Here is a 15,997-nt window from a genome sequence, read left to right as displayed (position 1 = left end):
TTGGGATTTACTAGACTCACTAAAGGGGTTAATGAACCCTAAAGGGGTTAACGATACAATGCTGCTGTTTCTCATCACATGCAGGGAGTTACTGGGCAGAAGACCCTAGCCACGCCTCTCTTCTAGAAAGTGTTGCGCCTGCCACCTAGAGTAAGGATAATTAGAACCACTCCCATGGGAGGGAGAGGGAGAGATGAGGAGTTCCATCCTCAGGTCCCAGGAGGAGAGCCAGAGGAGGGGGTTCATCTGTAAAGAGGGGTGTAAGTATGTATGTACTGTATGTATGTATGTATATATGTATGTATCTACCCCCTTTGTATCTAAAGCCCTCTCCCGCCTTAAACCTTCCCCACTAACTGCCCCACACCTCTGGAATGCCCTTCCCCTCAGTACCCGACTAGCACCCTCTCTATCCACCTTTAAGACCCACCTTAAACCACACCTGCTTAAGGAAGCATATGAGTAGCACAGTGGCTAATACTATACACCTGATACATTAACCTTGGCCCCCTGCAGATGCAGTAACCAGAACGCCCTCCTACTGTCTCTGTACGTTCTTCTTACGAATCGATTAGATTGTAAGCTCTTCGGGGCAGGGACTCCTTTTCCTAATGTTACTTTTGTGTCTGAAGCGCTTCTCCCCTTTATGTGTTATTTGTATTATTTATTATTTATATGACTGGGGAAGTGGAGAGAAGCTCCGACCTACACCAGCAGCATTTCTACTCCCTCTGCACCGCGGAGATGGGGCAATCAGGCTGCATGAGGCCATCTGTTCCCCACCAATTCCATACCACCTCGGCTGGGAGGCTACTCCACTTATCTACCACCCTTTCCAGACCTACTCCCTGACATTTTCCCTGAGTCTGACACCCTCCAGCTTCAGAGAATGACCTCTTGTTCTAACTCTTCTCTTTCTTTGAGAGATGCTTCCCTTCTGTACGAACATGCTGCAAATCAGGGAGGCTGTGTGCTCGGGAGAAAGGGGACCAGTGGCGGAGATGTAGCAGCAGCAGCAGCGTTGCATGCTATTAAAGCAGTTAGCACCTCTACTCACCATGAAAAAAATGGGATCATTTCCTTTCTTTTTGCAATTAGATTGTAAGCTCTTCGGAGCAGGGACTCCTTTTCCTAAATGTTACTTTTATGTCTGAAGCACGTCTCCCCTTTTTGTGCGATTTGTGCTACTATTTGTTATTTTCATGATGTCCCGTGTATTACGCTATGTACATTAATGGCGCTATATAACTAAAGACATACATGTATGTATGTGTATATACACGTATGTATGTATGTATGTATGTAGGTAGGAGCCCTTTATTGTTCTATAAGATAAGATAGGGAAGTGCCCTGGTAGTCAGGCTCCCTAGAGATGTAGGAACCTAAGTACAGGCTCCCAGGTAGGTCCCCTGGGGGTTACCCCAACCTGTAGCCCTGGGACTATTCTAAGAGAGCAGTACCTAGAATCCCTGAGACATAACCCCGTGCTGAGCATCCCCAGGGGAAGAATGTGGGACAGATCACAGGGAGGTCTATCCCGGTCACCCCCAGCCAGGTAGCACGATAGAGGGGATAGACAAGACAGAGCACAAAGTACCAGTTACCTTCAGAAGGAAGATGAATGGCAGCCCAAGCAGGGACCCTGAAAGTAGCCGTCACAAAGTACCCCAAGGAGTATTATCTGTAATGTATACTCCATCAACTATTCCCCTGTCCAAAGGATGTGCCTCACCAGGGATGCAGCAATGCACCTGGAGAAGCAGCTGTATATTCATGGATTGTAAATAAAACCTGTCCTGTTTGTAACTACAAAGTTCCTGGCGCCCATCATTACCCCCTGCTTACACCCCCAGCCTGTGCGGATCTGCACCCCTGATAAACGTAACCCATACTGAGAAGCCAATTGTACCTATATCTGTGTAGCCCCCCAGGAGCCGGGCACGGGGGGATACACAATAAATACATCTGTTTATGTTCTGAATGAACTTGTTTTGTGGGGGTATTAATGCAGGAAAGCAGATTCCCCCAGAGCAGATTCCCCCAGAGAAGGCCTTTGGGTTTTTAACTCTCCTAGAGCCGCTTCCTCATTTATTTGGACCCATTAAAACCCAGAATGGCTGCCGGGGTCATCCAACACAAACCGCAACGTCATATCCTGGCCCTCGCTGGCTGACAGGGCGGCCATATTGTCTCCCAAGCACAGCAATTCTACGCCGGCGTACAGAAGCAACTTAGGAAGCAGGAGTAATGACGTAGGGCCCAGACCCCCAGAACAGCCGGAGTAATGACGTAGGGCCCAGACCCCCAGAACAGCCGGAGAAATGACGTAGGGCCCAGACCCCCAGAACGGCCGTGGTAATGACGCAGGGCCCAGACCCCCAGAACGGCCTGAGTAATGACGTGGGGCCCAGACCCCCAGAACGGCCGGAGTAATGACGTAGAGCCCAGACCCCCAGAACAGTCGGAGTAATGACGTAGGGCCCAGACCCCCAGAACAGCCGGAGTAATGACGTAGGGCCCAGACCCCCAGAACAGCCGGAGAAATGACGTAGGGCCCAGACCCAAAGAACGGCCGGAGTAATGACGTAGGGCCCAGACCCCCAGAACGGCCGGAGTAATGACGTAGAGCCCAGACCCCCAGAACGGCCGGAGTAATGACGTAGAGCCCAGACCCCCAGAACGGCCGGAGTAATGACGTAGGGCCCAGACCCCCAGAACGGCCGGAGTAATGACGTAGGGCCCAGACCCCCAGAACGGCCGGAGAATTACGTAGGGCCCAGACCCCCAGAACGGCCGGAGTAATGACGTAGGGCCCAGGACCCCAGAACGTCCGGAGTAATGACGTAGGGCCCAGGCCCCCAGAACGGCCGGAGTAATGACGTAGGGCCCAGACCCCCAGAACGGCCGGAGTAATGACGTAGGGCCCAGACCCCCAGAACGGCCGGAGTAATGACGTAGGGCCCAGACCCCCAGAACGGCCGGAGTAATGACGTAGGGCCCAGACCCCCAGAACAGCCGGAGTAATGACGTAGGGCCCAGACCCCCAGAACAGCCGGAGTAATGACGTAGGGCCCAGACCCCCAGAACGGCCGGAGTAATGACGTAGGGCCCAGACCCCCAGAACGGCCGGAGTAATGACGTAGGGCCCAGACCCCCAGAACGGCCGGAGTAATGACGTAGGGCCCAGACCCCCAGAACGGCCGGAGTAATGACGTAGGGCCCAGACCCCCAGAACGGCCGGAGTAATGACGTAGGGCCCAGACCCCCAGAACGGCCGGAGTAATGACGTAGGGCCCAGACCCCCAGAACGGCCGGAGTAATGACGTAGGGCCCAGACCCCCAGAACGGCCGGAGTAATGACGTAGGGCCCAGACCCCCAGAACGGCCGGAGTAATGACGTAGGGCCCAGACCCCCAGAACAGCCGGAGTAATGACGTAGGGCCCAGACCCCCAGAACGGCCGGAGTAATGACGTAGGGCCCAGACCCCCAGAACAGTCGGAGTAATGACGTAGGGCCCAGACCCCCAGAATGGCCGGAGTAATGACGTAGGGCCCAGACCCCCAGAACGGCCGGAGTAATGACGCAGGGCCCAGACCCCCAGAACGGCCGGAGTAATGACGTAGGGCCCAGACCCCCAGAACGGCCGGAGTAATGACGTAGGGCCCAGACCCCCAGAACAGCCGGAGAAATGACGTAGGGCCCAGACCCCCAGAACGGCCGGAGTAATGACGTAGGGCCCAGACCCCCAGAACAGTCGGAGTAATGACGTAGGGCCCAGACCCCCAGAATGGCCGGAGTAATGACGTAGGGCCCAGACCCCCAGAACGGCCGGAGTAATGACGTAGGGCCCAGACCCCCAGAACAGCCGGAGTAATGACGTAGGGCCCAGGACCCCAGAACGTCCGGAGTAATGACGTAGGGCCCAGGCCCCCACAACAGCCGGAGTAATGACGTAGAGCCCAGGCCCCCACAACAGCCGGAGTAATGATGTAGGGCCCAGACCCCCAGAACGGCCGGAGTAATGACGTAGGGCCCAGACCCCCAGAACGGCCGGAGTAATGACCTAGAGCCCAGACCCAAAGAACGGCCGGAGTAATGACGTAGGGCCCAGACCCCCAGAACGGCCGGAGTAATGACGTAGGGCCCAGACCCCCAGAACGGCCGGAGTAATGACGTAGGGCCCAGACCCCCAGAACAGTCGGAGTAATGACGTAGGGCCCAGACCCCCAGAACGGCCGGAGTAATGACGTAGGGCCCAGACCCCCAGAACGGCCGGAGTAATGACGTAGGGCCCAGACCCCCAGAACAGCCGGAGTAATGACGTAGGGCCCAGACCCCCAGAACCGCCGGAGTAATGACGTAGGGCCCAGACCCCCAGAACGGCCGGAGTAATGACGTAGGGCCCAGACCCCCAGAACGGCCGGAGTAATGACGTAGGGCCCAGACCCCCAGAACGGCCGGAGTAATGACCTAGAGCTCAGACCCCCAGAACGGCTGGAGTAATGACGTAGAGCCCAGGCCCCCACAACAGCCGGAGAAATGACCTAGAGCCCAGACCCCCAGAACGGCCGGAGAATTACGTAGGGCCCAGACCCCCAGAACGGCCGGAGTAATGACGCAGGGCCCAGACCCCCAGAACGGCCGGAGTAATGACGTAGGGCCCAGGCCTCCAGAACGGCCGGAGTAATGACGCAGGGCCCAGACCCCCAGAACGGCCGGAGTAATGACGTAGGGCCCAGACCCCCAGAACGGCCGGAGTAATGACGTAGGGCTCAGGCCCCCAGAACTGCCGGAGTAATGACGTAGGGCCCAGACCCCCAGAACAGCCGGAGTAATGACGTAAGGCCCAGACCCCCAGAACGGCCGGAGTAATGACGTAGGGCCCAGACCCCCAGAACGGCCGGAGTAATGACGTAGGGCCCAGACCCCCAGAACAGCCGGAGTAATGACGTAGGGCCCAGACCCCCAGAACGGCCGGAGTAATGACGTAGGGCCCAGACCCCCAGAACGGCCGGAGTAATGACGTAGGGCCCAGACCCCCAGAACGGCCGGAGTAATGACGTAGGGCCCAGACCCCCAGAACGGCCGGAGTAATGACCTAGAGCTCAGACCCCCAGAACGGCTGGAGTAATGACGTAGAGCCCAGGCCCCCACAACAGCCGGAGAAATGACCTAGAGCCCAGACCCCCAGAACGGCCGGAGAATTACGTAGGGCCCAGACCCCCAGAACGGCCGGAGTAATGACCTAGAGCTCAGACCCCCAGAACGGCTGGAGTAATGACGTAGAGCCCAGGCCCCCACAACAGCCGGAGTAATGACGTAGGGCCCAGACCCCCAGAACGGCCGGAGTAATGACGTAGGGCCCAGACCCCCAGAACGGCCGGAGTAATGACCTAGAGCCCAGACCCAAAGAACGGCCGGAGTAATGACGTAGGGCCCAGACCCCCAGAACGGCCGGAGTAATGACGTAGGGCCCAGACCCCCAGAACGGCCGGAGTAATGACGTAGGGCCCAGACCCCCAGAACAGTCGGAGTAATGACGTAGGGCCCAGACCCCCAGAACGGCCGGAGTAATGACGTAGGGCCCAGACCCCCAGAACGGCCGGAGTAATGACGTAGGGCCCAGACCCCCAGAACAGCCGGAGTAATGACGTAGGGCCCAGACCCCCAGAACGGCCGGAGTAATGACGTAGGGCCCAGACCCCCAGAACGGCCGGAGTAATGACGTAGGGCCCAGACCCCCAGAACGGCCGGAGTAATGACGTAGGGCCCAGACCCCCAGAACGGCCGGAGTAATGACCTAGAGCTCAGACCCCCAGAACGGCTGGAGTAATGACGTAGAGCCCAGGCCCCCACAACAGCCGGAGAAATGACCTAGAGCCCAGACCCCCAGAACGGCCGGAGAATTACGTAGGGCCCAGACCCCCAGAACGGCCGGAGTAATGACGCAGGGCCCAGACCCCCAGAACGGCCGGAGTAATGACGTAGGGCCCAGGCCTCCAGAACGGCCGGAGTAATGACGCAGGGCCCAGACCCCCAGAACGGCCGGAGTAATGACGTAGGGCCCAGACCCCCAGAACGGCCGGAGTAATGACGTAGGGCTCAGGCCCCCAGAACTGCCGGAGTAATGACGTAGGGCCCAGACCCCCAGAACAGCCGGAGTAATGACGTAAGGCCCAGACCCCCAGAACGGCCGGAGTAATGACGTAGGGCCCAGACCCCCAGAACGGCCGGAGTAATGACGTAGGGCCCAGACCCCCAGAACAGCCGGAGTAATGACGTAGGGCCCAGACCCCCAGAACGGCCGGAGTAATGACGTAGGGCCCAGACCCCCAGAACGGCCGGAGTAATGACGTAGGGCCCAGACCCCCAGAACGGCCGGAGTAATGACGTAGGGCCCAGACCCCCAGAACGGCCGGAGTAATGACCTAGAGCTCAGACCCCCAGAACGGCTGGAGTAATGACGTAGAGCCCAGGCCCCCACAACAGCCGGAGAAATGACCTAGAGCCCAGACCCCCAGAACGGCCGGAGAATTACGTAGGGCCCAGACCCCCAGAACGGCCGGAGTAATGACGCAGGGCCCAGACCCCCAGAACGGCCGGAGTAATGACGTAGGGCCCAGGCCTCCAGAACGGCCGGAGTAATGACGTAGGGCCCAGACCCAAAGAACGGCCGGAGTAATGACGTAGGGCCCAGGCCTCCAGAACGGCCGGAGTAATGACGTAGGGCCCAGACCCCCAGAACGGCCGGAGTAATGACGTAGGGCCCAGACCCCCAGAACTGCCGGAGTAATGACGTAGGGCCCAGACCCCCAGAACGGCCGGAGTAATGACGCAGGGCTCAGGCCCCCAGAACTGCCGGAGTAATGACGTAGGGCCCAGACCCCCAGAACAGCCGGAGTAATGACGTAAGGCCCAGACCCCCAGAACGGCCGGAGTAATGACGTAGGGCCCAGACCCCCAGAACGGCCGGAGTAATGACGCAGGGCCCAGACCCCCAGAACGGCCGGAGTAATGACGTAGAGCCCAGACCCCCAGAACGGCCGGAGTAATGACGTAGGGCCCAGACCCCCAGAACGGCCGGAGTAATGACGTAGGGCCCAGACCCCCAGAACGGCCAGAGTAATGACGTAGGGCCCAGACCCCCAGAACTGCCGGAGTAATGACGTAGGGCCCAGGCCTCCAGAACGGCCAGAGTAATGACGTAGGGCCCAGACCCCCAGAACTGCCGGAGTAATGACGTAGGGCCCAGACCCCCAGAACGGCCGGAGTAATGACGTAGGGCCCAGACCCCCAGAACGGCCAGAGTAATGACGTAGGGCCCAGACCCCCAGAACTGCCGGAGTAATGACGTAGGGCCCAGACCCCCAGAACAGCCGGAGTAATGACGCAGTGCCCAGACCCCCAGAACGGCCGGAGTAATGACGTAGGGCCCAGACCCCCAGAACGGCCGGAGAAATGACGTAGGGCCCAGACCCCCAGAACGTCCGGAGAAATTACGTAGCTGTAAATATGACATATCCGGACGGCAGCTTTCCCCGCGCTCAGGACACAAACTCCCCCCTCTCTCGCGGCCCTTCCAGTAGTGCAGAGCCTACGCCTTGCGGCGTTTGCCTTCTTACCGGGCAGCCCTCGGGGAAGCGGTCTGTGGTACACTTCAGGAAGTCCGGCCAGCCTCTCTCCCGCTCCACGATGGCACAGGGGCCCCGCGTGGCCTGGCACAGGCCCTGACTGGGCAGCTCCACCTTGCCGCCCTCACACTTCGGCATGTAGACGGCACACAGCAGGGGCTGGATGGCGTCCCAGCAGCGGGGGGCGTTCCTTAATCCTGGGCACAAACAGATAAAATAATATTTATTCTTACAGGACACTAATGGCGTACACCGAGGAACATCCCTGCCCCAAAGAGCTTACTATCTAAGGAGCTGGGTGATACCGTGACTCTCCTGCGGTGTTGATGGTTGATCTCAAACCTTGTTTTCTCACTTCAAAATGGCACCACTAACACTGGCCTGCACCTTACTCCCAGTAACCCACAGCCACTAACACTGGCCTGCACCTTACTCCCAATAACCCACAGCCACTAACACTGGGCCTGCACCTTACTCCCAATAACCCACAGCCATTAACACTGGGCTTGCACCTTACTCCCAATAACCCACAGCCACTAACAATGGGCCTGCACCTTACTCCCAGTAATACACAGCCACTAACACTGGCCTGCACCTTACTCCCAATAACCCACAGCCACTAACACTGGCCTGCACCTTACTCCCAATAACCCACAGCCACTAACACTGGGCCTGCACCTTACTCCCAATAACCCACAGCCACTAACACTGGCCTGCACCTTACTCCCAGTAACCCACAGCCACTAACACTGGGCCTGCACCTTACTCCCAGTAACCCACAGCCACTAACACTGGGCCTGCACCTTACTCCCAGTAACCCACAGCCACTAACACTGGGCCTGCACCTTACTCCCAATAACCCACAGCCACTAACACTGGGCCTGCACCTTACTCCCAATAACCCACAGCCACACACTGGGCCTGCACCTTACTCCCAATAACCCACAGTCACTAACACTGGGCCTGAACCTTACTCCCAATAACCCACAGCCACTAACACTGGGCCTGCACCTTACTCCCAATAACCCACAGCCACTAACACTGGGCCTGCACCTTACTCCCAATAACCCACAGCCACTAACACTGGGCTTGCACCTTACTCCCAATAACCCACAGCCACTAACACTGGGCCTGAACCTTACTCCCTATAACCCACAGCCACTAACACTGGGCCTGCACCTTACTCCCAATAACCCACAGCCACTAACACTGGCCTGCACCAATACTGGGCCTGCACCTTACTCCCAATAACCCACAGCCACTAACACTGGCCTGCATCTAACTCCCAGTAACCCACAGCCACTAACACTGGGCCTGCACCTTACTCCCAGTAACCCACAGCCACTAACACTGGCCTGCACCTTACTCCCAGTAACCCACAGCCACTAACACTGGCCTGCACCTTACTCCCAGTAACCCACAGCCACTAACACTGGCCTGCACCTTACTCCCAGTAACCCACAGCCACTAACACTGGCCTGCACCTTACTCCCAATAACCCACAGCCACTAACACTGGCCTGCACCTTACTCCCAATAACCCACAGCCACTAACACTGGCTTGCACCTTACTCCCAGTAACCTACAGCCACTAACACTGGGCCTGCACCTTACTCCCAGTAACCCACAGCCACTAACACTGGCCTGCACCTTACTCCCAATAACCCACAGTCACTAACACTGGGCCTGCACCTTACTCCCAGTAACCCACAGCCACTAACACTGGGCTTGCACCTTACTCCCAATAACCCACAGCCACTAACACTGGGCTTGCACCTTACTCCCAATAACCCACAGCCACTAACACTGGGCTTGCACCTTACTCCCAATAACCCACAGCCACTAACACTGGGCCTGAACCTTACTCCCAATAACCCACAGCCACTAACACTGGGCCTGCACCTTACTCCCAATAACCCACAGCCACTAACACTGGGCCTGCACCTTACTCCCAATAACCCACAGCCACTAACACTGGGCCTGCACCTTACTCCCAATAACCTACAGCCACTAACACTGGGCCTGCACCTTACTCCCAGTAACCCACAGCCACTAACAGTGGGCTTGCACCTTACTCCCAATAACCCACAGCCACTAACACTGGGCCTGAACCTTACTCCCAATAACCCACAGCCACTAACACTGGGCCTGCACCTTACTCCCAATAACCCACAGCCACTAACACTGGCCTGCATCTAACTCCCAGTAACCCACAGCCACTAACACTGGGCTTGCACCTTACTCCCAGTAACCCACAGCCACTAACACTGGCCTGCACCTTACTCCCAGTAACCCACAGCAACTAACACTGGCCTGCACCTTACTCCCAGTAACCCACAGCCACTAACACTGGCCTGCACCTTACTCCCAGTAACCCACAGCCACTAACACTGGCCTGCACCTTACTCCCAGTAACCCACAGTCACTAACACTGGGCCTGCACCTTACTCCCAATAACCCACAGCCACTAACACTGGCCTGCACCTTACTCCCAATAACCCACAGCCACTAACACTGGGCCTGCACCTTACTCCCAGTAACCCACAGCCACTAACACTGGCCTGCACCTTACTCCCAGTAACCCACAGCCACTAACACTGGCCTGCACCTTACTCCCAGTAACCCACAGCCACTAACACTGGCCTGCACCTTACTCCCAATAACCCACAGCCACTAACACTGGCCTGCACCTTACTCCCAATAACCCACAGCCACTAACACTGGCCTGCACCTTACTCCCAATAACCCACAGCCACTAACACTGGGCCTGCACCTTACTCCCAATAACCCACAGTCACTAACACTGGGCCTGCACCTTACTCCCAGTAACCCACAGTCACTAACACTGGGCCTGCACCTTACTCCCAGTAACCCACAGCCACTAACACTGGGCCTGCACCTTACTCCCGGTAACCCACAGCCACTAACACTGGGCCTGCACCTTACTCCCAATAACCCACAGCCACTAACACTGGGCCTGCACCTTACTCCCAATAACCCACAGCCACTAACACTGGGCCTGCACCTTACTCCCAATAACCCACAGCCACTAACACTGGGCCTGCACCTTACTCCCAATAACCCACAGCCACCAACACTGGCCTGCACCTTACTCCCAATAACCCACAGCCACTAACACTGGCCTGCACCAATACTGGGCCTGCACCTTACTCCCAGTAACCCACAGTCACTAACACTGGGCCTGCACCTTACTCCCAATAACCCACAGCCACTAACACTGGGCCTGCACCTTACTCCCAGTAACCCACAGCCACTAACACTGGGCCTGCACCTTACTCCCAATAACCCACAGCCACTAACACTGGGCCTGCACCTTACTCTCGGTAACCCACAGCCACTAACACTGGGCCTGCACCTTACTCCCAATAACCCACAGCCACTAACACTGGGCCTGCACCTTACTCTCGGTAACCCACAGTCACTAACACTGGGCCTGCACCTTACTCCCAATAACCCACAGCCACTAACACTGGGCCTGCACCTTACTCCCAGTAACCCACAGCCACTAACACTGGGCCTGCACCTTACTCCCAGTAACCCACAGCCACTAACACTGGGCCTGCACCTTACTCCCAATAACCCACAGCCACTAACACTGGGCCTGCACCTTACTCCCAATAACCCACAGCCACTAACACTGGCCTGCACCTTACTCCCAATAACCCACAGCCACTAACACTGGCCTGCACCTTACTCCCAATAACCCACAGCCACTAACACTGAGCCTGCACCTTACTCCCAATAACCCACAGCCACTAACACTGGGCCTGCACCTTACTCCCAATAACCCACAGACACTAACACTGGCCTGCACCTTACTCCCAATAACCCACAGCCACTAACACTGGCCTGCACCTTACTCCCAATAACCCACAGCCACTAACACTGGCCTGCACCTTACTCCCAGTAACCCACAGTCACTAACACTGGCCTGCACCTTACTCCCAGTAACCCACAGCCACTAACACTGGCCTGCACCTTACTCCCAATAACCCACAGCCACTAACACTGGGCTTGCACCTTACTCCCAATAACCCACAGCCACTAACACTGGGCCTGAACCTTACTCCCAATAACCCACAGCCACTAACACTGGGCCTGCACCTTACTCCCAATAACCCACAGCCACTAACACTGGGCCTGCACCTTATTCCCAATAACCCACAGCCACTAACACTGGGCCTGCACCTTACTCCCAATAACCCACAGTCACTAACACTGGGCCTGCACCTTACTCCCAGTAACCCACAGCCACTAACACTGGCCTGCACCTTACTCCCAATAACCCACAGTCACTAACACTGGGCCTGCACCTTACTCCCAGTAACCCACAGCCACTAACACTGGCCTGCACCTTACTCCCAGTAACCCACAGCCACTAACACTGGGCCTGCACCTTACTCCCAATAACCCACAGCCACTAACACTGGGCCTGCACCTTACTCCCAATAACCCACAGCCACTAACAATGGGCCTGCACCTTACTCCCAATAACCCACAGCCACTAACACTGGGCCTGCACCCCTCCCAATAACCCACAGCCACCAACACTGGGCCTGCACCTTACTCCCAATAACCCACAGCCACTAACAATGGGCCTGCACCTTACTCCCAATAACCCACAGCCACTAACACTGGGCCTGCACCTTACTCCCAATAACCCACAGCCACTAACACTGGGCCTGCACCTTACTCCCAGTAACCCACAGCCACTAACACTGGGCCTGCACCTTACTCCCAATAACCCACAGCCACTAACACTGGGCCTGCACCTTACTCCCAATAACCCACAGCCACTAACACTGGGCCTGCACCTTACTCCCAATAACCTACAGCCACTAACACTGGGCCTGCACCTTACTCCCAATAACCCACAGCCACTAACACTGGGCCTGCACCTTACTCCCAGTAACCCACAGCCACTAACACTGTGCCTGCACCTTACTCCCAGTAACCCACAGCCACTAACACTGGGCCTGCACCTTACTCCCAATAACCCACAGCCACTAACACTGGGCCTGCACCTTACTCCCATAACCCACAGCCACTAACAATGGGCCTGCACCTTACTCCCAGTAACCCAGAGCCACTAACACTGGGCCTGCACCTTACTCCCAGTAACCCACAGCCACTAACACTGGGCCTGCACCTTACTCCCAATAACCCACAGCCACTAACACTGGGCCTGCACCTTACTCCCATAACCCACAGCCACTAACAATGGGCCTGCACCTTACTCCCAGTAACCCAGAGCCACTAACACTGGGCCTGCACCTTACTCCCAATAACCCACAGCCACTAACACTGGGCCTGCACCTTACTCCCAATAACCCACAGCCACTAACACTGGCCTGCACCAATACTGGGCCTGCACCTTACTCCCAGTAACCCACAGCCACTAACACTGGCCTGCATCTAACTCCCAATAACCCACAGCCACTAAAATATATCAGTGTGATCCTCGATGTTTAATAACACCCTCCACCTTTTCATTTACACACACACTCCCACTTCCCCCACACACACACATTCTCCCACACACACACTCTCCCACACACTCCCACTTACACAAACACTCTCCCACTTACACACACACCACACCCACACCCACACATACTCTCCCACTTACACACACACAAACTCCCACTGCTTACACACACACAGACAAAGTCTCTATCTTACACACACACTCTCCCACTTCCACACACAAACTCTCTCACTTCCACACACACACACTCTCCCGCTTACACTCACACACTCTCCCACCCACAAAAGTGAACTAACGACCGCCTCGCTAAGGACAGCCGCGCTAAGGACAGCCGCACAAAGGACAGCCGCGCTAAGGACAGTAGCAAGTAAAATCGGCTAAATGATTAACAAAACAACCGGTTTTCTGATGTTTGGCCAACGATGTAACCACAAACACATTTATTGGGCCCATGAACTAATCGTCGCACACAGATTTTCCTGTGGCTGAGTGCGCCTGCGTCCTGACATCGCTCCCGCTGTGCTGCAGCGTCACAAATATTGTTGTCATTCTTTTTGGCGCACAGAAAGGGACTGCGCCAGACGTTCAAATGTAGACGGTATGTCATTAAAAAGAATGGTTTCTGTGCGACATAAAAAAAGAGACAGTGCGTCCAAATGTCAACGTTCAACTTGGCCCGAACCCAAAAAGTCTGTTAATAGCGCGAGGGCAGAATTGAGTTGCTATATGTCAGACCAAAAATGTATTTGACACGGGTTTTCACTATGGCTGTTACCAGTAAGATTACTCACATCATTTATGTCGCCCTCCTTTGGGGACTACTACTAAGGGGTTAACAACCTTAATGGGTTAACTGTGTGTGATCAGTCAGATTACTCCCCCCCCCCCATATCCTGTGATGTAGGGTGACTATGCAGACAGTATAGCCACTCCCCAGCATGTCTAGTGTAACCCCCCCTCCCCCCTCTGGGATTACTATGGCTTTAAGGGGTTAACGGGTGTGGGCCCACACAGAATAGCACCCCTTTCCCGTAACATGGTGCCGGGAATCCTCGCCCCGCCATTTTCTGAGCAGTGATCTAATGGGAGGATATCTATAGAGAGAGGGGTTGGGGGGGGGGGCTTCTAGAAGGTCAGGTCCCTGGAGGAGGCACAGAGGTGGGACCTCACTGTGTATAGTGTGTATGTGCTAAGCGTATAGATAGAATAGTATAAGGATCCCCTTTTAATTGTTTGACAGTTAGGGAACGCGTCCCGATTAGAGTTCATATAGCCCTGACGGGGCTCCGCAGTGTACGACCCCGGGGGGGGGTAGCTGGGTGAGCTTCTTTGAAGGCTCCATAGCTGGCCCTACTTCTGACTGCCACGGGGTGATTTTTAGTACCCGAGAGGGGGACACGGCTCCCCGGCAGAGAAATATGTATACAACCCGACAAGAGGTTGTACAGAGATATTCCTTCATCTCTTGGCATGTACTTTTATAGAATACCTTAGCTATATTCCGTTAAATTATTCAATGTCCCCACTCTATGTTATCTGCTGTTACTATTAAAGATGAATTTTATGCTCTAAATCAGGGCTGCGCAAACTTTTTGCCCTGCGCCCTCCTGCCTGCTCTCCCTCAGCGCTCGCACCCCCCCCCCCCACTACCTTCTCTAGAGCGGCGTCAAATGACGCCGCAGGGTCATGTCACATGACCCTGCTGCGTCATTTGATGCCGCGTTGCCAAGCCGATGCAGTGTCAAATGACATGAAATGCTTTGGGGAAAAGCGCAAGGCCTCTGTAACCGCCGCGCCCCCCCCCCCCCCAAAAAAAATCTTGCGCCCCCCTGTTTGCGCACCAGTGCTCTAGAATCTCTAGATCACACTGCTTACCAGCTATCATCATCATTCAATATGTATCCGTGTTATGCTATCTCCTGCGGTACCTGTGTGCTGAGGGATCCCGAGCTCTCCATTCCATCTCAACCACAAACATTGCTGTACATTTGGGTAAGTGCACATCACAGGGGTCTCCCTACCCAGCTCTCCACCTCTGGAGAACTCTCCGATTAGGACTTTGTTACCCGTACAGGTTTGTAGACGAGTATTCTAAAACTTGCCTTGGAAAAACTGGGGCTATCACCAACAAGACCCGGGTACACGCTGGGTACACGCTAGGTACACGCTAGGTACACGCTAGGTACACGCTAGGTACACGCTGGGTACACGCTGCAACATTTCAGTGACATTTCTGCAGACAGACTAATGGCCCATCGAATTAACAGCGGGGGTCCCTGGCAGTCCCATTCCGTTTGCGCAGCCCTGATTTAGAGCATAAAATGTCATCTTTAATAGTAATAACAGATAACAGTGTGGGGACATTAAATAAAGTTTGAATGGGACTGCCAGGGACCCCTGCTGTGTTAATCCGATGGGCCATTAGTCTGTCTGCAGAAATGTCACTGAAATGTCGCAGCATTACCTGGGTCATGTTGGTGATTGCCCCAGATAAGTTTTAGAATACTCGTTGGCGCACCTGTAGTGCACCTACCCCATTTTTTACCCTGGTTAAGCATGTTGCCACCTCTCTGTTTTGGTTTTAGTTTATCGGAAGTCGCTCCGACGCCAGCTCCCTTCACAGTAATCCAGCTACGGCTGGTTACCTATCGAACAAAACGGACTTCAATGTTTGGCAAAATGAGGCCCTGAATGTGTCCTTCACCAACATCACCAATGAGAAAGGGGCTCCTGCAGATAAGTTGAAAATTCTTCCAATGCTTTGATTATATTTAGAGATCCCGATGTAAAATGTGGCGGGTAATTACAAGTCTCGAAAATGATTTGATACGAGAGCTTGGGAAGCCACCCTGTTAGA

The 15,997-nt window shown here is 55.6% G+C and overlaps 1 protein-coding gene across 5 annotated transcripts in view; it reads right to left on the bottom strand.

The window, feature by feature from the left end:
- SMO (smoothened, frizzled class receptor) overlaps nt 1-15,997 on the bottom strand; it is a 43,775-nt gene that overhangs the window by 21,739 nt on the left and 6,039 nt on the right. For all 5 annotated transcript variants that reach the window (XM_075599314.1, XM_075599316.1, XM_075599315.1 and 2 more), the window contains one exon: nt 7,624-7,829. In XM_075599314.1, coding sequence (XP_075455429.1) covers nt 7,624-7,829 — 206 coding nt within the window. The remainder of the gene's footprint in view (nt 1-7,623; nt 7,830-15,997) is intronic.

Source organism: Ascaphus truei, chromosome 5 (assembly GCF_040206685.1).
Source record: "Ascaphus truei isolate aAscTru1 chromosome 5, aAscTru1.hap1, whole genome shotgun sequence".
Lineage (NCBI taxonomy): Eukaryota > Metazoa > Chordata > Amphibia > Anura > Ascaphidae > Ascaphus > Ascaphus truei.
Note: the sequence above shows the minus strand (reverse complement) of the source record. Positions and strands in the feature narration are given on the sequence as shown.